The sequence below is a fragment of the Toxotes jaculatrix genome, chromosome 13 (genome assembly GCF_017976425.1).
Source record: "Toxotes jaculatrix isolate fToxJac2 chromosome 13, fToxJac2.pri, whole genome shotgun sequence".
In the NCBI taxonomy this organism is placed as follows: Eukaryota; Metazoa; Chordata; class Actinopteri; family Toxotidae; genus Toxotes; species Toxotes jaculatrix.
The window spans coordinates 23,766,142-23,788,923 of record NC_054406.1 but is presented as its reverse complement, the minus strand read 5'-3'; the positions used below and the strand labels follow the sequence as shown (position 1 = coordinate 23,788,923).

At 41.6% G+C, this 22,782-nt stretch overlaps 1 protein-coding gene and 1 long non-coding RNA gene across 2 annotated transcripts; both read left to right on the top strand.

Moving 5' to 3' along the window:
- The first annotated feature begins 1,864 nt into the window (after positions 1–1,864).
- On the top strand, positions 1,865–10,774 carry LOC121191821. Its single transcript, XR_005895140.1, has 4 exons — positions 1,865–1,911; positions 2,149–2,333; positions 9,873–10,025; positions 10,719–10,774. It is a non-coding gene; the product is annotated as an uncharacterized LOC121191821 (long non-coding RNA).
- Positions 10,775–12,390: 1,616 nt separating this feature from the next.
- On the top strand, positions 12,391–14,070 carry LOC121191819 (protein NLRC3-like; the record flags this gene model as incomplete). The annotated part of the gene is made up of 1 exon (XM_041053256.1): positions 12,391–14,070. A coding segment is annotated over one exon (1,680 nt), but the record flags the coding sequence as incomplete, so codon positions are not given.
- Between the last annotated feature and the right edge of the window lie 8,712 nt (positions 14,071–22,782).

Sequence of the window (22,782 nt, the reverse complement as noted above, 5' to 3'; positions counted from 1 at the left end):
CTCAAACATTAACTACGTAAAACCGGAAACACACAGGATTTCAAAATAAAACTGCCTGGCTCAAAGGCGGAACCTGACACATATGTCTGGGCTGTGGGGTAGGGTTGTTATGCTCAGTCTTAGAATCGGGGCAGGACTCAAAAGCAGTCAGCAAAACGTCAGCAAGAATGGTGGTGAGTGAGCTCGGGGAATAGACCGGAGGATTCTGCAGCAGAGGAGAGGACACGGAGGTTAGTATGGTCTGGAGCAAGGAAACACAAAAGGTAAGTAATCAGCAAAAGAAGATCTAATGGCGTAAGCACAGAGGTAAGTCACCACTGGAGATGACAGAACGATCTGGCGATGGTCAACAGGAAAGCCGAGCCTCTTATAGTCTGGAGTGTAGAGTAATCACGCCCAGATTGCGCACAGGTGTGAGCACTCAGGTTGAAAGTGAGGAGCTGCCCTGGAATCCACACCTGTGAACACACCCACACCGAAGAACACACCCCCACACAAACACAGAAAGAAAAGAGAACAATCCCAGGGGCAGCCGGGCTGCCTCATGACAAGGGTGGAAAGACGGAAGCCTTTTCTTATAAAAAACATCCACGCCTGGCTAAATTTCACAAAAACACACTTGAAGTCTCCCAAAAGCATGTGGGAAAATGTGTTAAGGTCTGATGAAATCAAGGTTGAACTTTTTGGCCATAATTCCAAATGGTATGTTTGGCACAAAAACAGCACTGCACATGACCAAAAGAACACCATGCCTACAGTGAAACATGGTGGTGGCAGCATCATGCTTTGGGGCTGTTTCTCTTCTGGATCTGGGACCTTAGTCAAGGTGGAGGGAATTATGAACAGTTCTAAATATCAGTCAGTGTTGGCACAAAACCTTCAGGCTTCTGTTAGAGAGCTGAAGATGCAGAGGAGCTTCATCTTTCAGCATGACAACGACCCAAAGCACACATCCAAATCAACAAAAGAATGGCTTCAGCAGAAGAAGATTAAAGTTTTGGAATGGCCCAGACAGAGCCCTGATCTGAATCCAATTGAAAATCTGTGAAGTGATCTGAAGAGGGCTGTGCACAGGAGATGCCCTCGCAGTCTGACAGATATGGAACGTTTTTGCAAAGAAGAGTGGACAAATATTCCAAAGTCAAGATGCCATGCTGATAGACTCCTACCCAAAAAGACTGCTGTAATAAAGTCAGATTTCAGTTTGTTTTTCAATTGAGTTGTACAGGTTAAAGGTCACATTAAAGGTGGAAAAAGCTCTGATTTAACTTGGGTTAATTTTTTTACATCACAAAACCCTGGCACTTTAACAGGGGTGTGTAGACTTTTTATATCCAGTGCACATAAAATATTTGATTCCATCTCCAACATTTCCATTAAAACTGAGAACTTCCTACATTTAGGATCATTTGAATTTGTCATTTCTGTTTTATGACTCTTTGTCTTTCAAACTCAGCAGATGTTTTGTATTTCACAGTTCAGTTAACACAATAATTATTACACTTTGTGATTTCATTGTGATTCATATGGTTATAGAGAATATTAGGCAGATTCACACTGAAATGAACATTTGATTGTTTTCATGCTGCTTCCACCAAGTCATGAGTAACAATAATGGTGATCTCAGTTTGACACTTATAAACAAAAACTAACAACAATAATGTGCTGAGGTCAGAGGCTGAGATGGTCCCACAGACAGATCCAGGTCCAGAAGCAAGTTCTAAACCTGTAAACAACACACACACACACACACACACACACACACACACACACACACACACACAGACTATAGACTGGGTGACTTCCTGTAAATGGAGAGGGGAGGAGCAGCTAAAACTGAAAGTGCTCAGTCAGTCAGACGCCATTTGAACTGAACAGAGCAGGAGGAGGAAAACTGAAGGCTGAGTCAGGGTGAGTGTTAATACAACATTATTATTATTTTACTGTCAAAGTCTCTGAGTCAGTTTTCAGACTCAGACTTAAAATAAATTGACCAGGTGGAGAGCTGCCTGTTTTTATTTCACTGTGGACTAGAGATAGACCGATTACCGACGCAAATCAGCATCTGCATTTGTTTTTTTAAATAAGAGATTAATTTAAAACTGGGTTTTTTTTGGCTCTGATGCAGCCGCGCCTCTCGGTCCTCAGTCACTATTCTGTCTCCAGCATTGTTCCACCCACAGCACCATCTGATTGGTTACAAGCAGAGCTGATTGGCACGGGTAACAGCCAATCAGCAGTGAAAGCTATGCATGCACGGCGCTCACACACGGCAGAGAGGAGAAAAACGTTTTGCCGAGTGGAGAAGCTCCGGAGCCAGACACGTTTCGAAGGTAAGTTAAGGCAGCAGACTCTCCCGAAACGGTAATAAACGTCCCAGTCTTCTAGAACAAACAACAACTAGTAACGTTACTGTGAGTCCAATAAAGTTATATAAACAGAGCAGCAGCTGTTCTCGCTCGCAGTCAGTCCAGACGTGTCTGTTAATCACTGGAAACAAGGATGATGGTAATATGGATATGGAAATAGTCCGTGATAGTAGAAGTATGTGTGTCTGAGTGATAGAGTAAAAACCTAATGAACTCACTTCAGGTATATTGCAGGGAATCATGTTTAGGGGATGGCTAGAGAATAGTGTGTGTGTGTGTGTGTGTATGTATGTGTATGTGTATGTGTGTGCACGCGCATGTTGGTATATATGGTATAGACGGACAATTCACCGGAATACGATCCGGCACTACGCAGACAGATAGGAGAAGGTGCAGAACATGACATATTGTTAGATGAAGTGTGTCCTGAAGCTCTGTGAGAGTTTCTGTGAGAGTTTCTGTGATAGTTTCTGTGATAGTTTCTGTGGTAGTTTCTGTGATAGTTTCTGTGGTAGTTTCTGTGATAGTTTCTTTGATAGTTTCTGTGATAGTGTCTGTGATAGTTTCTGTGATAGTTTCTTTGATAGTTTCTTGTAGAGAGGAGCAGGATGTTGCTGTTCAAGACTTAAGACATAATGTAACTGCATCATAAAGCCTACATGAACTGCATGGTGTTCAGGGATCAATAGTCTCTCCTATTGCTATTGTACTATTGTATTTTTTCAGTTATAGTAACATTAATCATTAGTAATGTAGCAGCCTAGTTTTGAATGACAGGGTCCCTGCTATTACATGTTGTTAAAATATAACATTTGCATAATAAAATCTCCTACAGGCTTCACACATGCTGTAATAAATTAAACATGATGAGTTGAACAAACGTCAGCATGTGGCCCCACTTTTAACTCTCCCTTATTGCAGACAGACAGACTTAAGTCTTCAGTGAAGTCTCTGCAATTTATGAGAGCAAGAGAAGCCGTCTGACTGGAGAGCACGCTGAACAACTCTGCTTTTTGCACTGATGTGCATTTTTCAAGCCAGGGTGTAGACCCAGCTGAGGGCCAGTTGATGCTGAGTCCAAGTCTGGCCGAGTCCCCACACCTTACTCTTTTACTCTTCATTCTTTAAGTCTTTTTCTTCCCAAAAACTTCTAAGTGTTCAACTCTTCTTTTCAAAGGAAAACACAAAGAGGCACATCTGAAGCACCAGAGACCAGAGAAGTTGAATCCATAGAGCTTTATTCTTCAATACAGAATTCAAAAGCTTGAGCCGCCCTGCAGAAAACGACTGAGTTTTACCAAATGCGCATCCATTTTTTATATTGTAAATTTTATGTGTGTTACAGACCAAGGGGCATGTCTGACCACATCCCCTTTTCCCTTATTTGTTTGTTTTTGGGATGATCCTGTTTGTGTCTTCAATTTAGCCCTTGCCACCTTGGCAATGGCAGACCGTTGACCAGGTTGAAGGACAAGTTTGAGCGTAACTGTGCATGTCCTTTGCCACTCTCCTTCATTTGCTTGGTGTGCTGTCAAATAAATTGCCCAAGACAGCCACAGGTATAAGTTAGGCTGTACTCCAATGGAGATCAGTGTGGGAAACAGAGCGGGGATGTGTGCATGAGAGACAGAGTAGAGGTGTGTGGGTGGGAGACATAGTGGAGATGTGTGTGAGAGGCAGAGCAGGGGACAGACAGAGAATCAGATGTAGGATGAGCAGAACACAAATGGATCTGCACACATTGAAGAATACACAAACAAATTGCACAAAATTTGACACTTACAGCACCACAATCTGGTGCTGCTTAGTTGGGACTACTAATTGATCTGAGAGTCACCTTTCTGTGCCAACTTTATTTAGCTTTGTTTTATTAACTTTATAAAAATTCAGGAAGCTATCTATTTATTTATTTAAATGTTCAGTTAGCTTTATAAGAGATGCCGCTGACCCTGGGAACTCCCTGCACTTTTTGTTAGAATTTTAAAACTAAGATGTCTGTTGTCTATGATAAAAAAAAAAACCTGTAGCGTGTTGGTAATCTGAAAAGCTGTTTAATAAACATATGCTTAAAAACATTTAAACCCTTAACACTCTGGCCAAATTTGCCCAAAACGCCTGTCAAAAACATTCCCAAATTAAATGCAAAGTTGTTCTTGAGCCCTTAGGAGGACATTCAAAAGTTTGGTCTCTTTGTGAAGGTAACTCTCTAATTTTTTTTATTTCAGCAGTCTGATGTAATTGTAACTGGAGTAAGAGAATATTAAACAGATTTTCTAAGAAATTAAACAGAGAAAAAAAAATGTTTTTTTCCTCGCCTGAATTTTTTTTGTAAAAATACATCTTTCTAATAACCTGGGCTTGTAGGTATGGATTAGATGATAACATGTTTCTGTAGACTGAAGTCCTACCCATTCCATGTTAAAATTTCATAATAATTGTACCAAAAATGACTGTTTTGCACAGGTTTTTCAGTGAGTATGTCCAGGTGTTCTCAAGAGCTATCCAAAATGGCCACTTTGAATAGCTCTTGGGCTCTCCAGGATAAAAAAGTGTATAACTGCTGAATGTTTCAAAACAAACATACTTCAATGAGGGCTCTAATGAAAGGTGACACTTAGAGGAATCATATTCCATATTAATATGAATATTCATATTCACAATTAGTAGTACTGAAATAAAGTTATGGAAGAAAAAACATTGAATGCTCATTATTCTACTGAAACTAAACATGCATTATAAGAAATGAGTCAGAAAAAGTGCTATGGCCAGAAATCAACACCTTTATGTGAATGAAACACACACAAACTATTCACAGCAAACTATTCATAATTTCCCAGTTTCACAAGTCATAGGTTATTCTCAGCATGCCATTCATTATAACAGTCACGGGCAGGGGTAAAGCACAGGGGCATGTCACAGCTGGAACACTTGACAGGTGTCTTTGCATGGCACTTTCTGCATTTCAGCCTGCCATGAGTACTGCTAGCACTGATGTGTATGAGCTTGTGATGTGCCGCGAGGAGCCTAGAAGGTTGTGCCGATGTGCTTCTCTGGATGCCCACCTCCGACAGCTCCACAGCAAGTGTCTCTCTGAAAGCTTTCTGGTTCATTGGCACTCCACCTTTTGCCTTACAAAGGTCCTTGTGGAGGAGGAAAGCATTCACAATGGCCATGTCGAGAAAATGATAAAAGAAAGTCCTATACCAGAGGTCACTAACAGGCGGACCGCGGTCCGGGTCCGGGTCCGGACCCAGACGTCGTCCTATGCGGACCCAGACCTACAATCAATAAATTATTGAGGGATTCATCACGACGCGGGGCTAATATTTTAACCAGCTCAGCTTTTCTAGTCTTCACGGTATCTGTTTAGCGGAGCTTACAGACCAATTGCATGCGAGATAAGCATGTCAAGTGACGCTGCTCAGCCAATCATTTTGAGAGTGAAAGCGCGACTCTGAATACACAGATGAGAGAGATGAGAGGTGAGCAACCGGTGGAAAGGGAAGTTAGCGATACAGGGAGATGACATTTATTGACAAGTGAGCCGGAGACAGGGAGAGACAATGGCTCTGACACCATTCCAGCCCAGATTTAAAGTCCTGGCAGGAAAAGTTTTAGCTCAGTTCTCTCACTGAACAACAGAAAGTGGGGGCATAAGATATAAGAAGGGAAGAAAGAGAAACTGTAAAACTGTTCAATTGTTAAGATGTGTTATATTCATTTATTGTAAAAATTTGTTGAGACAGTTTACAAAGAAAAAAGGAAACTCAAGCTGCTGGTATTTTATTTTTCTAAAATTAATCACTTTATTATTTATTTTGCATGTTTTATTCATTTTTTCTATTTTATTTTCAAATGCAGCCTTAACCCAATGAGAGAAAAACATTATTATTATCATATGTATAGTTCAATGTACACATATATACTTCACAACTTAAGAGACAATAAATATTTTTGAATTGTGCTTTGTTTAATTTAAGTTAGTTGAAGATGTTGATACAACTATGAGGCTACTTCTATAAATATAAATATAAATATATATATATATATCACTAATTCATAATATTTGACATTATGATGTTCCGGACCTTCACTTGAAGACATTTTCTCTCACTGGACCTATACCATTTTCTTGTTTTATGGAGGACTTGATAGTACCCGATGAGGGCATCAGAGAGGTCCACTCCACCCATACACCTGGGGAAATGACAGGTAGACCAATACATTAGAAACTCACAGATCACATGTCACAAATCCATCTGCATAAACTGTACTGTACTGCACTGACCGGTTGTAGTCTGTTATGGCTGGAGGAACTGGAACATCCTTGACAGTCCAGCGGCCACTGTTGTCCTTCATCTTCCTCTTCACTGTGTCCTTCCCATGTGCTGTGTGCATGGTGGAACAGAGGAACACATCTCTTGTATCCCGTCACTGCACAAAGAGGAGAGAGCCTGTGCGAATCCAACGGATGCTGCCACAGGGAGATTTTTGAGTCCAGGGCATTTTGTTTTGTTGTGGGGTACCCCACTCTGTTTGTCCTTATGGTACCACAGGCCCAGATCCTCTGCTGCAAAACATCCCGGAAGAGGGCTGGACTGGTATAGAAATTATCAACAAATAACTTATACCTTGTGCCCATCAAACTGGTGTTCATCAACCTCATTACAGAATCATAACTTAGTCCTTTGCCACTGGTTCCCTCACTCTTTCCTTCATACACAAAGAAGTCCCAAGTGTAACCATTTGATGAGTCAGCCAGAACGAAAAGCTTGAAACCCCAGCGCACAGGCTTGCTTTTCATGTATTGCTTGAAAGACACACGTGCTTTCAAAGTAAGCATTCTTTCATCAATGGAAATCTCCTGCCCTGAGTGGTAGTTCCGGCGGTAGACTTCTAGAATATCATTGTATAGTGGCTTTATCTTCCCCATACGATCAAAGGCAGCCGTGCCACGTCATGCATCATTTGCTGCATCATCTGCAGCGCTGCTTAGATGAAGAGTGTGACAGATGGTGAGAAACTTTTTTCCAGTAATCACTCTCTGTGGATATGGAAAAGAGTACAAACGACCTCCCTGCCAATAATCTGTCAGAGAGGAACACTTCACAAACCCCATGTAGATGACAGCAGGCAAGTATGAAAACAGGTCTTGCAGTGTGATATCAGTCCATGGTGTGGATGGTTTATCACAGTTGGCGCTACCATGTTCATTTGTGTTATTCACAATAGTCTGTAGAATACTACCTCTACCTCTTGCTTTTCTGGTCATCTACTGAGGGGGGTTGGGGTATACTCAGATGAGGAGCTACTGCTTGCCCGAGTTGTCCGTGACCTCTTGGCAGGAACAGTAGAAGAGGCACCTGGCTCGCTCTCTGTCTCTGAATCAGCAGACTCAGCAATTTGCCTAAAATGTAATAAATAAATAAATAAATCAGGCATTCATTCACAGAACTACTGTATCTGTATTCACTGTTTGTCTCATGTAAATCTCCCCCCACTAAGGCTTACCCCACACAGGTAAACAAAGCAAGAACAAAGGACACAACAACTTTTTCATTTACTAAGTTTGCAAAATGATTTTATGGCTAAATTGTATTTATAGTAACTGTATAAAGTATAAGATGTTACACTTACTTGTCAAGAACGACATCTCCTCCTTCTAGGAACATACCTTCTGCAACTGAGTCAACAGATGACACCAGATGAACAGATGCTTTCTGCATCGGATACGTCCGAGTTGGAAAAGTCACTTTCCCTTCTTCTACATTCCTCAGTCGCCTCCGCAACAGTGAATTTCTTCTTTTCTGTACATTTTTCCATCTCTCAACTTGCTGTAAACTCCGCAAACTGTTCCACAAAAGGTCAAGTGACTGCAGGTTTTTATACCAACCAACAGCAGCACACCAGACTTGACTCATTTAATAAGCGGATCTTGAGATTGTTGACTGTGTGCTCATTAGTTTTAATTACTTTATTGATTCCTCCTGGGGAAATTACTCTCTGCATTTTACTTGCAGCCACACGGCCCTTTGAGGAACAGTTTGGACACCTCTGAGGTTGACGCTCTCGTCTGTTTTTAGTCATGTGTCGGTCGCGACCGAAATGGCTCTTAGAGCCGGCTCTTTGAAGTGAAGGATGGGAGTTGACATATGCCTGGGAGGCGGAGCTGCTTTGGTTTGGTTTTTTTTTTTGTTCATGTGATTGGTCAACTACCTGATGTGAGGCGTGTCCGCACTGAGCAGGAGGAGGAGCGGGGGTTACAGACACAGGAGACCTGAGAGAATGAGAGAGAGAACAGCCCCTAAAGAGCCAACAGGCTGGAACTGTGAGGAAATGAGTTTATTCATTTTATACATAATTTTACATTATTTTGTTAATAAATTAATTTAAGCAACAAAAAAAATCTGCGGAGCCCCTTGGGACCAGAAAGAGCTGGCACTTTTTAGTGAGGCAAGCCATAAGAACAGTCTCACTACTGTTTTTGTGCACGTACACGTAGCTGGCATCCAGTATATTTGTTTACGCACGGTCTTGTAGCCCCTCCTCCTTCCACAACCCCAACATGTGACACATCCCTGTGACTGGAATTTCATTGGCTACACGACCATTAGATCAGATTCAGTGTAAGATATGATAGGCGCAAAACGACAACCGTAAGAGTAGGGGGTGTACTTTAACGTGATAGAGTCGCTCATTGGCTATTTCTGGCTGTGGGGGGGCATAGATCTTCCTAGATGGTCAAATGAGGTGTCAATCAAAAGCAGATGGCAGGGACTACAAACCAAGCTCCATGGGATCAACTTTCAAAACAAAACAGAGGCGACAAAACGTAGAAACGAAGGAGTAATAGTGCGCTGTATTTTCCAGTCGGAACAATTCGATTGCAACTTCTGATCATTTATGCACCTAAACATATGTTTTTGACCGCATTTTTCCACTGGACGTGATTCATTGGACATTTCCCGACAAAACAAGACCAAAGTAATAACCGACAGTTATTAGTTTGATGGTTTAGTTCTACCTAAAGTCGTTGTTTTATCTTGTAAAGTTTTATATCACTGAAAAGATAAGACTTTCAGCTTTCAAATGATGTGCTGCATGTGCACCACCTTAAATGTAGTAGTTATGTAGGTACAATAAAACACAGACGTGTCTGAGAAATAGCATGATGGCATGACGGCCTGCCGGCAGGCCGTCAAAACGTTAAGGGGTTAAATGAAGTGAAGTGTTGGAGTTTGTATTATCCAAAATTTTGATGCCAATATTTTCACTTTTACTTCAAGTGAATATTGGCTCCATATCGGTTATCGGCCTCCTTAACTACTAATAATTGGTATCGCCATTGACCCTGAAAAAAACATATCTGTCTGTCTCTACTGTAGACTGTCTGTGTGTTACTTCCTGTTCTCTCAGTCTTGCATGTGACTCTTGATCAGACTTGTGTGTCCTGATTCTTTGTGTGTCTGAGCTCACAGTCTGTTTTACTGGTTTCCTTCTCAGACTGACTGAAGTGCAGAAGATGATTGTTTGTGTGGAGGAAGAAGAGGACAGAGCAGAGTGTCCAGGATCCAGCTGTCTGTCTACGAAGAGTGACAGGTCCAAAGAGAAAGATCCTCCAAAGTTCAGTAATGAACCTGGACCCTCAGACACAAAGTAAGAGAACTGCTACAAACCTGTGAACCTCCAAACTTTGGGCTATAACAGTGTTTAGTGTGTTGAGGTCCTGCAGTTGTCGTCTCTGCCTGTAACAGCTGCCGTAGTGTCGACAGAAAATCAGTTCTTCCTGGTTCTTCTGGCTCATCAGTGTATTAATACTGACTGCTGAGGCTGCTTGTTTCTTTTGAAATGATCTGACTAAAGAACATTTTTACTTTCACTGATTTTCCACATTTTTCTTATTACCAATAAATCCCATGTGCAGAGTCAAACCCACACAGAATGTGTATCACAGCCTGATAGATCTGATTCCTCTGAGCCAGGAAATATTAAAACACATCAGTGAACTACACTGTTACACGCACACACACACACACACACACACACACACACACACACAGCACCAAATGTAGATAAATCCACAGATCAAAATAGTCCCCACTACACTTCTTTAGAGCTAATGTGAGTCATGTCATCAACACATGGAAACTGCACATATTTTATGATTAACTGACACAGCAGTGTTGTTTATGGATGCTGGTGTGTTGCCTCCATCCTTCAGTATAGTGATCAGTGCTACATGGTGACGTTGCTGCAGGACGTCAGCTGAGAGTTCCCAGAATGACTTTGTCCTCAGACAATTTATCAGTGATTGATGTGATATGAATAAAAATGTGTTTGTGTTTTCAGAGGTCAGGACCACAGACTGAGAGCAGAGTCTCCAGGATCCAGCTGTCTGTCTATGAAGAGTGACTGGTCCAAAGAGTTTAGACCTCCAGACTTCAGTAATGAACCTGGACCTTCAGACACAAAGTAAGAGAACTGCTACAAACCTGTGAACCTCCAAACTTTGGGCTATAACAGTGTTTAGTGTGTTTGTAAACACAAACACACACAGCACTAAATGTAGATAAATCCACAGATCAAAATAGTCCCCACTGCAGTTCTTTAGAGCTAATGTGAGTCAGGTCATCAACACGTGGAAACTGCACATATTTTATGATTAACTGACAAATCACGTTGTCCTCAAACAATTTATCAGTGATTGATGTGATATGAATAAAAATGTGTTTGTGTTTTCAGAGGTCAGGACCACAGACTGAGAGCAGAGTCTCCAGGATCCAGCTGTCCATCTATGAAGAGAGCAAGGTCCAAAGAGTTTAATCCTCCAGACTTCAGTAATGAACCTGGACCCTCAAACACAAAAAAGACTATTTCTAGTGTAAACTGACCTGAGGATGATTCAGTTCTCAGACATATTTGAAGGAAACAGGGAGACACCAGGGGCCAGATCCATAAAACTGTGTCCACACAAAGACAGAAATATGCACACACACTCTTTTCAGCAGATTTATAAAGCAGAGCTTTCTCATGTTACTGTTTTATCAGTCTCAGTCATTGTGAGAGTTGGTGTATGAACATGAGCCTGATTGCCACTTCCAGAGTCTGTAGACCTGTCAATGAAAAGAAGGACAAAGAAGAAACACAGTGTCTCCATGTTGGAGGTTCCACTTTAATGATTTACACGTCTGAGCCTTTAACAGCTTTTAGACATTGTGAACCAAATCTGGATATTTGTTCACAACAATCAACAGAACATTTAGTCTCAGCACAGGTTGTGCTGCTAAAATCATTTGTTGTCAGGTTTCTGGGATTTAATGAGTGTTGGAAAGGAGCAGAATGTCCTCACACTGGACTGTAGCTCCCAAAAAAGTTTGATCAGACTGAAAAAGGAAACACTTTAGGACTCAATACATCATCAAGATAAAATACATTATCAGAGCCTGAGAGAATCCCAACAATCTCAGAGTAATCCACCCAAAACATCCAAGAGTATCTCAGTAAGTTCAAATATTTGTTGAAAAATGTGTAAGATATAAAATCTGAGAGAAAGATCCAGAACAAGAGCTGGACTGCAGACAGTCAGTCAGAGCAGCACTGTACAAAGTAAGATTGTACATCTGTCTGCTCATGTCATCATCTCTGAAAACAGGACCTGTGCTTTGATACAGAGTCATTTGTTCTATCATACAGCTTTGGCATTTAAGATGATTAGAAATACCACAAAATGAAAAAAACTTTTCTTTGCTTGTCTTTAGTTTTTATGCAGCTGATGAAAGAAATGAGCAGATTCTCAGATTCTCTTTCTTTAGTCTGACATTATTTCTTCTGTGTCAGCAGATTTTCAGCAGATAGTGGTCTGCAGGAGGTTTTAGATGAACATAAGATCAGTCTGAGGAGGAGATGTGAACATGTGACTGAAGGAACTGATGGAACAGGAAGTGAAACCCTCCTCAACAGGATCTACACTGAGCTCTACATCACAGAGGGACAGAGTGAAGAGGTTAATACCCAACATGAGGTGAGGCAGCTGGAGACAGCTTCCAAGATGGAGACCCTCCATGACACTCCAATCAAGTGCCACGAAATCTTTAAAGCCTTACCTGACCAACAGAGACGCATCAGAGTCGTTCTGACGAACGGCGTCGCTGGTGTTGGAAAAACCTTCTCAGTGCAGAAGTTCACTCTGGACTGGGCAGAGGGCTCTGAAAACCAAGACGTCAGTCTGCTGGTTCTGCTTTCGTTCAGGGAGCTGAACCTGATCAAAGATGAGCAGTACAGTCTTCTCATGCTGCTCCACGTTTTCCATCCAACATTAAAGATGGTCACAGCAGAGAAGCTCGCTGTCTGTAAAGTGTTGTTCATCTTTGACGGCCTGGATGAAAGCAGACTTTCACTGGATTTCAGCAACAGGGAGGTCGTGTCTGATGTCTCACAGAAGTCATCTGTCAACGTGCTGCTGACAAACCTCATCCAGGGGAATCTGCTTCCCTCGGCTCTGGTCTGGATAACTTCCCGACCTGCAGCAGCCAATCAGATCCCTCCTGCATGTGTTGACAGGGTAACAGAAGTACGAGGCTTCACTGACGCCCAGAAGGAGGAGTACTTCAGGAGGAGATCCAGTGATGAAGAGCTGTCCAGCAGAATCATCTCACACATCAAGACATCCAGGAGCCTCCACATCATGTGTCAGATCCCAGTCTTCTGCTGGATCTCTGCTACAGTTCTGGAGCACATGTTGACCACAGAGCAGAGAGGAGAGCTGCCCAAGACCCTGACTGACCTGTACTCACACTTCCTGCTGGTTCAGACAAAGAGGAAGAAGCACAAGTATGATGAGGGACAAGAGATGAGTCCACAGGAGCTGATGAAGGCTCACAGGGAACTTCTTCTGAAGCTGGGGAGGCTGGCGTTTGAACAGCTGGAGAAAGGAAACATCATGTTCTACCAAGAAGACCTGGAGCAGTGTGGTCTTGATGTCACAGAGGCCTCGGTTTACTCAGGAGTTTGTACAGAGATCTTTAAAAGAGAGAGTGTGATCTTCCAGGAAACAGTCTACTGCTTTGTTCATCTGAGCATTCAGGAGTTTCTGGCTGCAGTCTACATGTTCCACTGTCACACAGAGAGGAAGACAAGTGAGCTGAGGACTTTCCTGAGAAAAGATGGCAAACACCAGGACTCAGACCCTTTAATCTTGAATCTCTCATTGATACATAGGGACAAATATAAGTATAGAAGCCACTCATCACTCAATGTCCTCCTCAGTGATGCCATGGAGAAATCCCTCCAAAGTAAAAATGGCCACCTGGACCTGTTTGTTCGCTTCCTTCATGGCCTGTCTCTGGAGTCCAACCAGAGACTCTTAGGAGGCCTTCTGGGTCAGACAGAGAACAGACCAGAAATCATCCAGAGAGCCATCTACAACCTGAAGAAGATGAACACAGATGATATCTCTCCTGACAGAAGCATCAACATCTTCCTCTGTCTGATGGAGATGAACGACCGCTCAGTACATCAGGAGATCCAAGAGTTCCTGAAGTCAGAGAACAGATCAGAGAAGAGACTCTCTGAGATCCACTGTTCAGCTCTGGCCTACGTTCTGCAGATGTCAGAGGAGGTTCTGGATGAGTTGGACGTGAAGAAGTACAACACATCAGAGGAGGGACGACGGAGACTGATCCCAGCTGTGGGGAACTGCAGAAAGGCTGTGTAAGTCCAGACATGATCTTTAACATTATCAGTCAGTGTAGATTGGTAGTTTAGTTTTTTTCAAATATACACAGTATGAAATTATTCTCATTATTCTTAAATAATTTTATAATCTTTAGGTCAGCTGTGTGTTTTTCTGGAGATGTTTTAAATGTTGTGTTTGTCAAACAGATTTTTCAGTTGGTTATGATTATTGCTGTTAAGTTTTTCTGTTTATTTATTAGTAACTCTTACATTCTACATTCATTTGTTAATGTATTCATGTTATTTTCAGTCTTTTTGTTTTCATGTAAACCTGATAAATCAAATTCACATTTCAGGTGATTCAACTCTACTGAAACATAATTATGAATATTATCTTCTATTTCTGCCAATAGATCCCCTAAATCAGGGGTGGGCAAACTGTTCCACAAAGGGCCGGTGTGGCTGCAGGTTTTTGTTCCAACCAATGAAGAGCACACAGTTTGACCAATCAACTGTCTGAAGACTGAAATCGGTTGATTAAATGAGTCAAGTCTGGTGTGCTGCTGCTTGGTTGGAACAAAAACCTGCAGCCACACCGGCCCTTTGTGGAACAGTTTGCCCACCCCTGGCCTAAATCCTCCACATCCTTTGCTGTACATACAACTGCAGTGCAGACAAAATGAGACAGTATTTCCTGGGTTCAGGAGAGTGAAGTTAAAAAAAAGTTGTAATAATAAATACTAAGTGTGCTGTCTTTAAAATATAAAAATAAAATCTAAAGTAAATAATTTAAAAGTGTTAAAAAGTATAAAAATGTAAAATATGTATTTTTCTTTAGTTCATAGAAATTGTATCAGAGTGAGTGTTCTGTACTTTTCTTGGTTTTTGGAAACAGCGACAGCGTGAGCGCTCTTTCCGTTAATATTCTAACTCGGATCTTTGCCGCTCCGCTCTGCTCCGTTACTTCAGTCAACAAGTTAAGTCAGTAATGATGTGGTTGCACACGCTTCAGCCTGAGAACACTACAGTCTGTAAGTATTGTGTGTGTGTGTGTGTAGTTTCCAAAGTTATATGTTTATTGTGTTGTGTTGTTAGCATTCTATGTTAGCAGCTACCATACAAACAAGCTAACTTGCGTAGAGTGTGTATGTGACTTAAGTAAAAGCAAGAAAAGTCACGCCTCGCATTCTTCATTGGAGTACAGACCTTATCTGGCTGTCTAGTTTTGTGAGGGTACGCGTGGTGAGGGCAGGACACTAAGTAAATACAAAAAAAAAAAAAAAACAAACACACTCAATCCCTGTGAACAGCCCCCTCCCCCTGACCCTCCACCTCCAAGACCCCACCCCCGACTCCCCACATACCTCCCCTTATACAGTCTATGCTCCCCAAACATACTGCAAGATGCCCATTGTGCAAGATTGTCAGTAAATGTCCACAGCAGCAGACTGTCATTAAAGTGCCAGTGCTGTCTTTTAGTTAGTAATGGTGGATATGTCTGTGATTCAGCTGTGCAGTGCTCTAACAGCTTGTGGTAGGAAGCTGTTGATGAGTCTGGACGTTCTGCCTTTTATGCTCCGAGACATAAGACCGAACCAGGTGTTTTCTCTCCTGGTGTAGAGGAGAGTAGAATCAGGAAACACACACCTTCAGCCAAGAACAGAGGTCTGAATATATCAGAGCACAATGGGAGAATTCAGTATTCTTCTACACATTTGTCTGAGTCAGACTGATGAAGCTTCATTCAGCTACAGCTGAACTCATGAAGTCATTTCTTACAGTGTAGTTGCGTTAGGAGGAGACCACTTCAGTCAGTGTGGACCACAGGAAGGACGACTGCCACCAAAGACTCTTTCAACGTGTCAACATGTGACATCTGACTGTTGGTTGAAGTCAAGAAATGTGAATTTGTCCTTTAATGTTGTTTAATGACACAAAGTTCAGGAAGAAGAAGGTCATGTAAAACCTTCAATGATGAAGAGGATTTGAGTCCAACATGTCTGATTTGATCTTTATCTTCTAATTCCAGACTTGACTGAGCTCAGCAGCATGTTATGAATCTGTGTTGACATGAATAGTTGTATGAATGTTGTGGTGACATTTGGATGATGTGTGTAGAAGGCTGACATTATGATGATCCACAATAAGAGAAGGACAAAGTCCCTCTACTCATGTTAGTGAAAGCTCATTGATTAGGACATATCTGATTGGATTAGAAATGATTTTTATCCACATGATTTATTCTTTATTCAGATTGAATTACTGCAGTTTGTCAGAGAGCAGCTGTGCTTCTCTGGCCTCAGCTCTGAAGTCCAACCCCTCCCATCTGAGACACCTGGACCTGAGGAACAATGAGCTGCAGGATTCAGGAGTGAAGCTGCTGTGTGGTTTTCTGCAGAGTCCAGACTGTGGACTGGAGACTCTGAGGTCAGACTGAGAGACAGAAAGAAATGTTTCTTCACTCTTTGCTTTATGATCTGTGATGTTTATAGTGACTGAAGTTAGGGGTGTGCGATATGATGATTTTAGATCGTGAAGACGATCTTGATGTTGACGATCTGCCAGAGGACAGAGATCGTATTATCGTCTATAGGGCACATTCTATTAATTGCAGCTCTATGCTTGCGCACAGACGCACGAGAAGTTTTTTTTCCTTGGGCAACTAACAGCCCACTTCACGTGAACATGACCAACCAATCATGGCGAAGTACGAGCAGTGCAGATTTTTTTTTTTTTTTTTTTTAACTAGCCTCGCTGTTTTAGTCAAGCTGTAGCAGGTAGCCATGGCCGACTACGAAAGGTAAAGCTTGGAGTTGGTCCCCAAAAAGAACTCCAGTCGTATGGACAGTGTTGGGGAGTAACAGAGTTCATTTAGAGAATAAATATAAACTCGTGAAACAGAGAAGTATTGTCACGTAATCCATTGATTTCAACAATGTAACTGTATTCTGAATACTATCTATTTAAACTGTAACTGTAATGGAATACAGTTACTCATAATGTGTATTCTGAATACGTAACGCCGTTACATGTATTCCGTTACTCCCCAACACTGCGTATGGAACTGGTTTGGGTTTTCTCCAAACGACAAAGCGCAAACACAACGAACCTCTTTAACCACCTGAAGAGGCAGCATCCGAAACAATTAGCTGAGAGCCAAGCAGCGAGGCCAACCACACATCAGCCAGTGGTAACGGCTAAAGACATTACACAGAAACAACCAACTATAACACAAGCCTTTGATAAAAGCACGCTGTGTGAGAGAAGTAGCAAACGGTGGAAAGAGGTGACTCTTTTATCTTTAGGGCTAAGTTTTTACATAGAGAATAGTTTGGTTCTAAATTAACTTCACTGTAAAAATGAACTGTGATAAAATCGTGATTGTGATTTTACCATTAAAAAATCGTGATGTGATATTTTTGCCATATCACCCACCCCTAACTGAAGTTAATGAGAGCTGTGTTTGACTTTTAGTATCTGACTGTTTTTAAGCTGCATCCTGTTGGTTCAGGTGTTTGGAGTTTCCATTTTCCAAACTTGTACATTCTCAACCTTCTTCAGCTCTGAACAGATGATGAAACACTCAACGCTTTCAAGCAGGAACTTTGTCTCCTAAACTCACATCTTTTATTCTTTATTCAGGTTGAGTTACTGCAGGTTGTCAGAGATCAGCTGTGCTTCTCTGGTCTCAGCTCTGAAGTCCAACCCCTCCCATCTGAGACACCTGGAGCTGAGTGAAAACTGGAACCTGCAGGATTCAGGAGTGAAGCATCTGTGTGGTTTTCTGCAGAGTCCAGACTGTGGACTGGAGACTCTGAGGTCAGACTCCATTGTTTACTTGTGTGCTGAGATGAATGTGATGTGAAAGTTGTGCTTTATTCAGTATTTATTAGGTCAAATCTCCTTCAGAATTTCTAACATTCAAATTGTGAAATGGTTGAAAGGAAGTTGTGAAAGTGCTGACTCTGATTTTCAAAGTGATTTTTAAAGCTTTGAAAATGATTTGGATTCTGACTCTTACAGTCCACATTGACAGTGTCAGCAGTTTGACTGAGTTGAGCTTGTGTTATTCACAAAGTCTCATTGAGATCAGGATGTTTGACAAGAACTGATCTGTACAACACGTGTGAGCAGGTCTGAAGGCACAAGTGTTCATAGCTGCTCCCAATGGCCTCACTCACAGGCACAGTGAAAAGCCTGCTGTCACAGAGAGGACATTTTCACACAGTGTCTCCTGAAGACATTCATAGAGCTACACTCAGCTGCTGAGCTGAACAGGGACACAAATATTTGTGGAAGCAATGAAAACAGAGCAGAGAGAGAAGTTCAAACCCTGGCTCCTTTCTCAGCTCCACACAGCCGACCAATCACTGAGCCCACTGGGTGTCAGCGTCCCACTGTGTCTTTGTCACAGGGACACAAACTGGGGGACGCTGACAGCCACCAGGAAGGTGGGGCCAGGAATCCCAGAATGCAATGCTGGAACAGCAGATTCAAATGTGTGAGCAGAGAGTGTTGGATGAAGCTGAACTTGCTTTGGACCAAAGACACATGACTGGAATGTGATGAAATGTCTCCTTCAACACACTGCACATGTGCTGAATGTCTGCAGCTTCTCAAACTCTCAACACAAACTTCAGTCACACTCAAAACATCAAAGGCTCAAACTATGATTTCACACAATATGAAAGATTTCATTTGAAACCTTAGTGAACACTTTGAAAACTTTCTTCCAAACTGTTAAACCTGAGTGTGAATGTGGGACTTTTTGAAGGAGATTTGAGCTCAGAGATTTGATGCTGATCCACACTGAGCATCTTGTTCAGCTTCATATTTCAAACTCATTGAATGAAGATTCAAAATCCAACACTTGCTAATTGACTCTTTACTTTGGAACAATTTCATCTTCACCTTCAGTTGACTTTTATATTTCTTCACATACAAAGCAAATATTCCACATTAAGACAGAAAGAAATGTTTCTTCACTCTTTGCTTTATGATCTGTGATGTTTATAGTGACTGAAGTTAATGAGAGCTGTGTTTGACTTTTAGTATCTGACTGTTTTTAAGCTGCATCCTGTTGGTTCAGGTGTTTGGAGTTTCCATTTTCCAAACTTGTACATTCTCAACCTTCTTCAGCTCTGAACAGATGATGAAACACTCAACGCTTTCAAACAGGAACTTTGTCTCCTAAACTCACATCTTTTATTCTTTATTCAGGTTGATAAACTGCAGTTTGTCAGAGATCAGCTGTGCTTCTCTGGCCTCAGCTCTGAAGTCCAACCCCTCCCATCTGAGACACCTGGAACTGTGGGGAAACAACCTGCAGGATTCAGGAGTGAAGGATCTGTCTGATCTTGTGAAGAGTCCAGACTATAGACTGCAGACTCTGAGGTCAGTAGAGGGTTGGAGTCAGTCCATGCTGCTTTCATCAGTATTGTAATAAACAGAGTTCGTATCAAAGCAAAGATCCAGTGTCTCCTGTAAACCTCCAACCTTCTCAGTGGCTGCTTTCCTCATTGAAGCTGTGAGAGGAGAACGGGGACAGGCCTCAAGATGGGACAGAAAGACAGAGACACAGAGGACAGTCAGCCAATCACAGCAGCCACAAGCTAATTGTGATCTGCTGTTGTGTTCATGTCAACAGGAAATAAAGCTGGATCACAGCTGACAGCCTCACAGGATGTGTAGAGACAGTTGTCCTCATTGGTCCAACTGTCCTACCATCACATCTAATCTGAGACTGTTTGTTGTCTCATTTCAACAGTAAAGAATTGATGAGTTTGATCTTTGTCACAGCTCTGAGATCAGTCTGACTGCAGCCTGCAAATCACTGGCTCTGATTTCAGAGAAGCATCATGACATTTTGTCAGCATGTGGTCTGATACAGAGCAGAACCTCTGCTGAAGTCCAGTGATCACATCTGTATATCTGTCCATCTGTCAGATACTTTCAGTGACAGCCTCCATGTTTATTTGTCAGCTGATATTTCAGAAGCAGATCAGATGTTCATCAACACACAGAGACTCTTTCTTTAAATGGAACATGAGTTGACATGTAACAGCAGTGAATCCATCACTAAACTGTTTGTGCAGTAATGAAGCTTCATGACTCAGCAGTTTATTTCCACTGTGGACTTGAGTGAAATGTTCAGAGTAAACAGACTTGATGCTAAAAGTCTCTGCAGGTGTGTGAGCTTCCAGCTCAGTGTCTTCACTCCAATACGTTAACATGAGAGCTGAGAGGAAGCTGCTACACTACACAGCTGCTCCACTTCTGCTCTGAACAGGACTGAAGTCCCTGCTGCTCTTTATACTGGATGTGCTGCATCAGTGACTGACAGCTGATGAAGTGAGTCTCTGTAAACACTGATTTATCACCTCTGTTGTCTGTCTTCTTCTCTCAACAGATGGTGGTAGTGATCTTTCTAAAGGAGAGAGTGAAGAGGACGGTGTGTGTGTTGATAGAGGACGAGCTGTGTCCTGATGATCCAGAGAGGTTGAAGCAGCAGCAGCTCTGATTGGTCCATGTTACTGGGAGGTAGAGTGGAGAGGAGAGCTTCATCCAGCAGTGACTGACAGAGGAACCAGAAGAAGTGGAGAAGACTCTCAGTGCTGCAGTCTGAACTGCTCTGAGAACAGCTCCACTGTCAAGTCCACCATCATCCCTGTGTGTTCCTCTGGATCTGAAAGAGAATCATCAGTGTATCTGGACTGCTCTGCTGCTGCTCTGTCCTTCTACACAGTCTCTGCAGACACACTGAGACTCCTCCACCTCCTCCACCCTCCATCTGGACTCTGTCTTTTTTTATTCATTCACAGATGCTGAACCCAAAGTGATAAATCAGATTAATCAGCTCCATCATGTGGTGTGATGGAGCAGATCTTGGAGGTTCATAGTTATGCAGTAAGTTGAGGCATCATTATGTGTCTGCTGTACAAAGTACACAACACATATATTATTATTCACCATACTTCTTCTTCTTTAGTCCTGATGAACGTTCTAATTAAATTAATTATGTTTCAGTCTCTTTACCTTGTTCTGACTGACAGGCATTATGTTGGACCTGTGTGATGAACACATGTCATGTAAACTGTCTTTTACATTACTGTTAGCAGCTGATGTTACTTCAGTGAAAGTCTGTAGCATTGTCAGCAAAATGTTCTTTAACTATCAAAGTAAAAGTAGGTAATGTGAAGGCAGCATTTAAATATTTTATTCAGCTGCATAGAACTATTTTTACTCATTTTATAAACTGCAAGGTGTTTTGTATAAATGTTAATACTTTGTTTGTATATATCTTAATTTACTTGTAAAATACATATCAAAGTCCTTGCGACTCAAATGTCTTCACAACAACAGTTAGCTGTTGAAAATATCTTCATTTATTTATGGATTTTATTCTGAACACTGGGACACTATGTTGTTGAAACTAACAGAGAGAAGTCACATCTGTCCCAGAATGATTTTAGATCCCAGTGCTTCCACTTTGACTTCCTGGTATCATGTTGCTGAACGCGACAGACATCACTCACCTGTACTGATATGATATGATATGATATATGATATGATATGATATGATATGCATCAGTGTTGGAAAGAAAGAGCTACAGGTTAATGTAATAGAAACACATGTTTTTCTGTATGGTCCAGTCATTATTTGCATCTGTCACTGTAGCTTTTTTAGACCCATGGTGATAACTGACTTTTGTATGAATAAATCTGAAATAATGAGCTTACAGTGGGTATGGAAAGTATTCAGACCCCCTTAGATTTTTCACTCTTTGTTGCCATTAGCTCAAAAGCGTGCTTCTGCTAAATACTGAGCAAAGGGTCTGAATACTTATGGCCGTGTGATATTTCAGTTTTTCTTTTTTAATAAATCTGCAAAAATTTCCACAATGTTGTGTTTCTCTGTCAATATGGGAGCCTGTGTGTACATTAATGAGGGAAAAAAATGATGACCATGCTAATGATTTTAGCAAGTGGCTGCAATTTAACAAAGAGTGAAAAATGTAAGGGGTTTTGAACACTTTCCGTACCCACTGTATGTTTTTATTGTCCTTGTTTCAGATCAGTGACTTCCAGGTGTTGGCTTTTAACTCTGAGGAAGCAAAAATGAAGGTTTCCAAGAAAAGATGAGAGAGAACGACTGAAACAGGAAAACAGAGTGGGTATTAACTGCAAGTCTCTGAAACTAATAGAACTATTTTCAATCATTTGAACCCACTGAGATTTAAAATCCCTTCTTTTTTTTTTTTTTTTTAGCAAGCAGAGCAATAAAGTGAACAATACAGGAAGTTACAGATGGACTGGTTGTTTATAACAAAAATAAACATACAATGTATATATGGGATATTGAACAGATTTAGGAGATCAGCTTGTGTAAAAAAATAAAAAAGTGAAATGTTGACTACACTTGATCAAACTATTGTATAAACTATTAGTAAACAAGTCAAATGAGAGACAGCAACAACAGGAAAAATACACATACAGGTAGACACCTGTGCAACAGCTTCAAAAATGATGGTACTCATTCACATTTAATGGGATGAAAGTGTTAACCAGGAAGGACCCAAATGCAGGACTCTGAGACAATGAAGTGCAGAGTTCACTTTTATTGAGAAAATGGCGTGGTGGGGAAGTGAGGCTGCTCTCGGCTGAGGCAAGGCAAAGTCCGTTGCAGGTAGAAGGTAATGGGTGGAATGGTTAATGGAGCGGGGGGAGCAGGTGTCCGGGA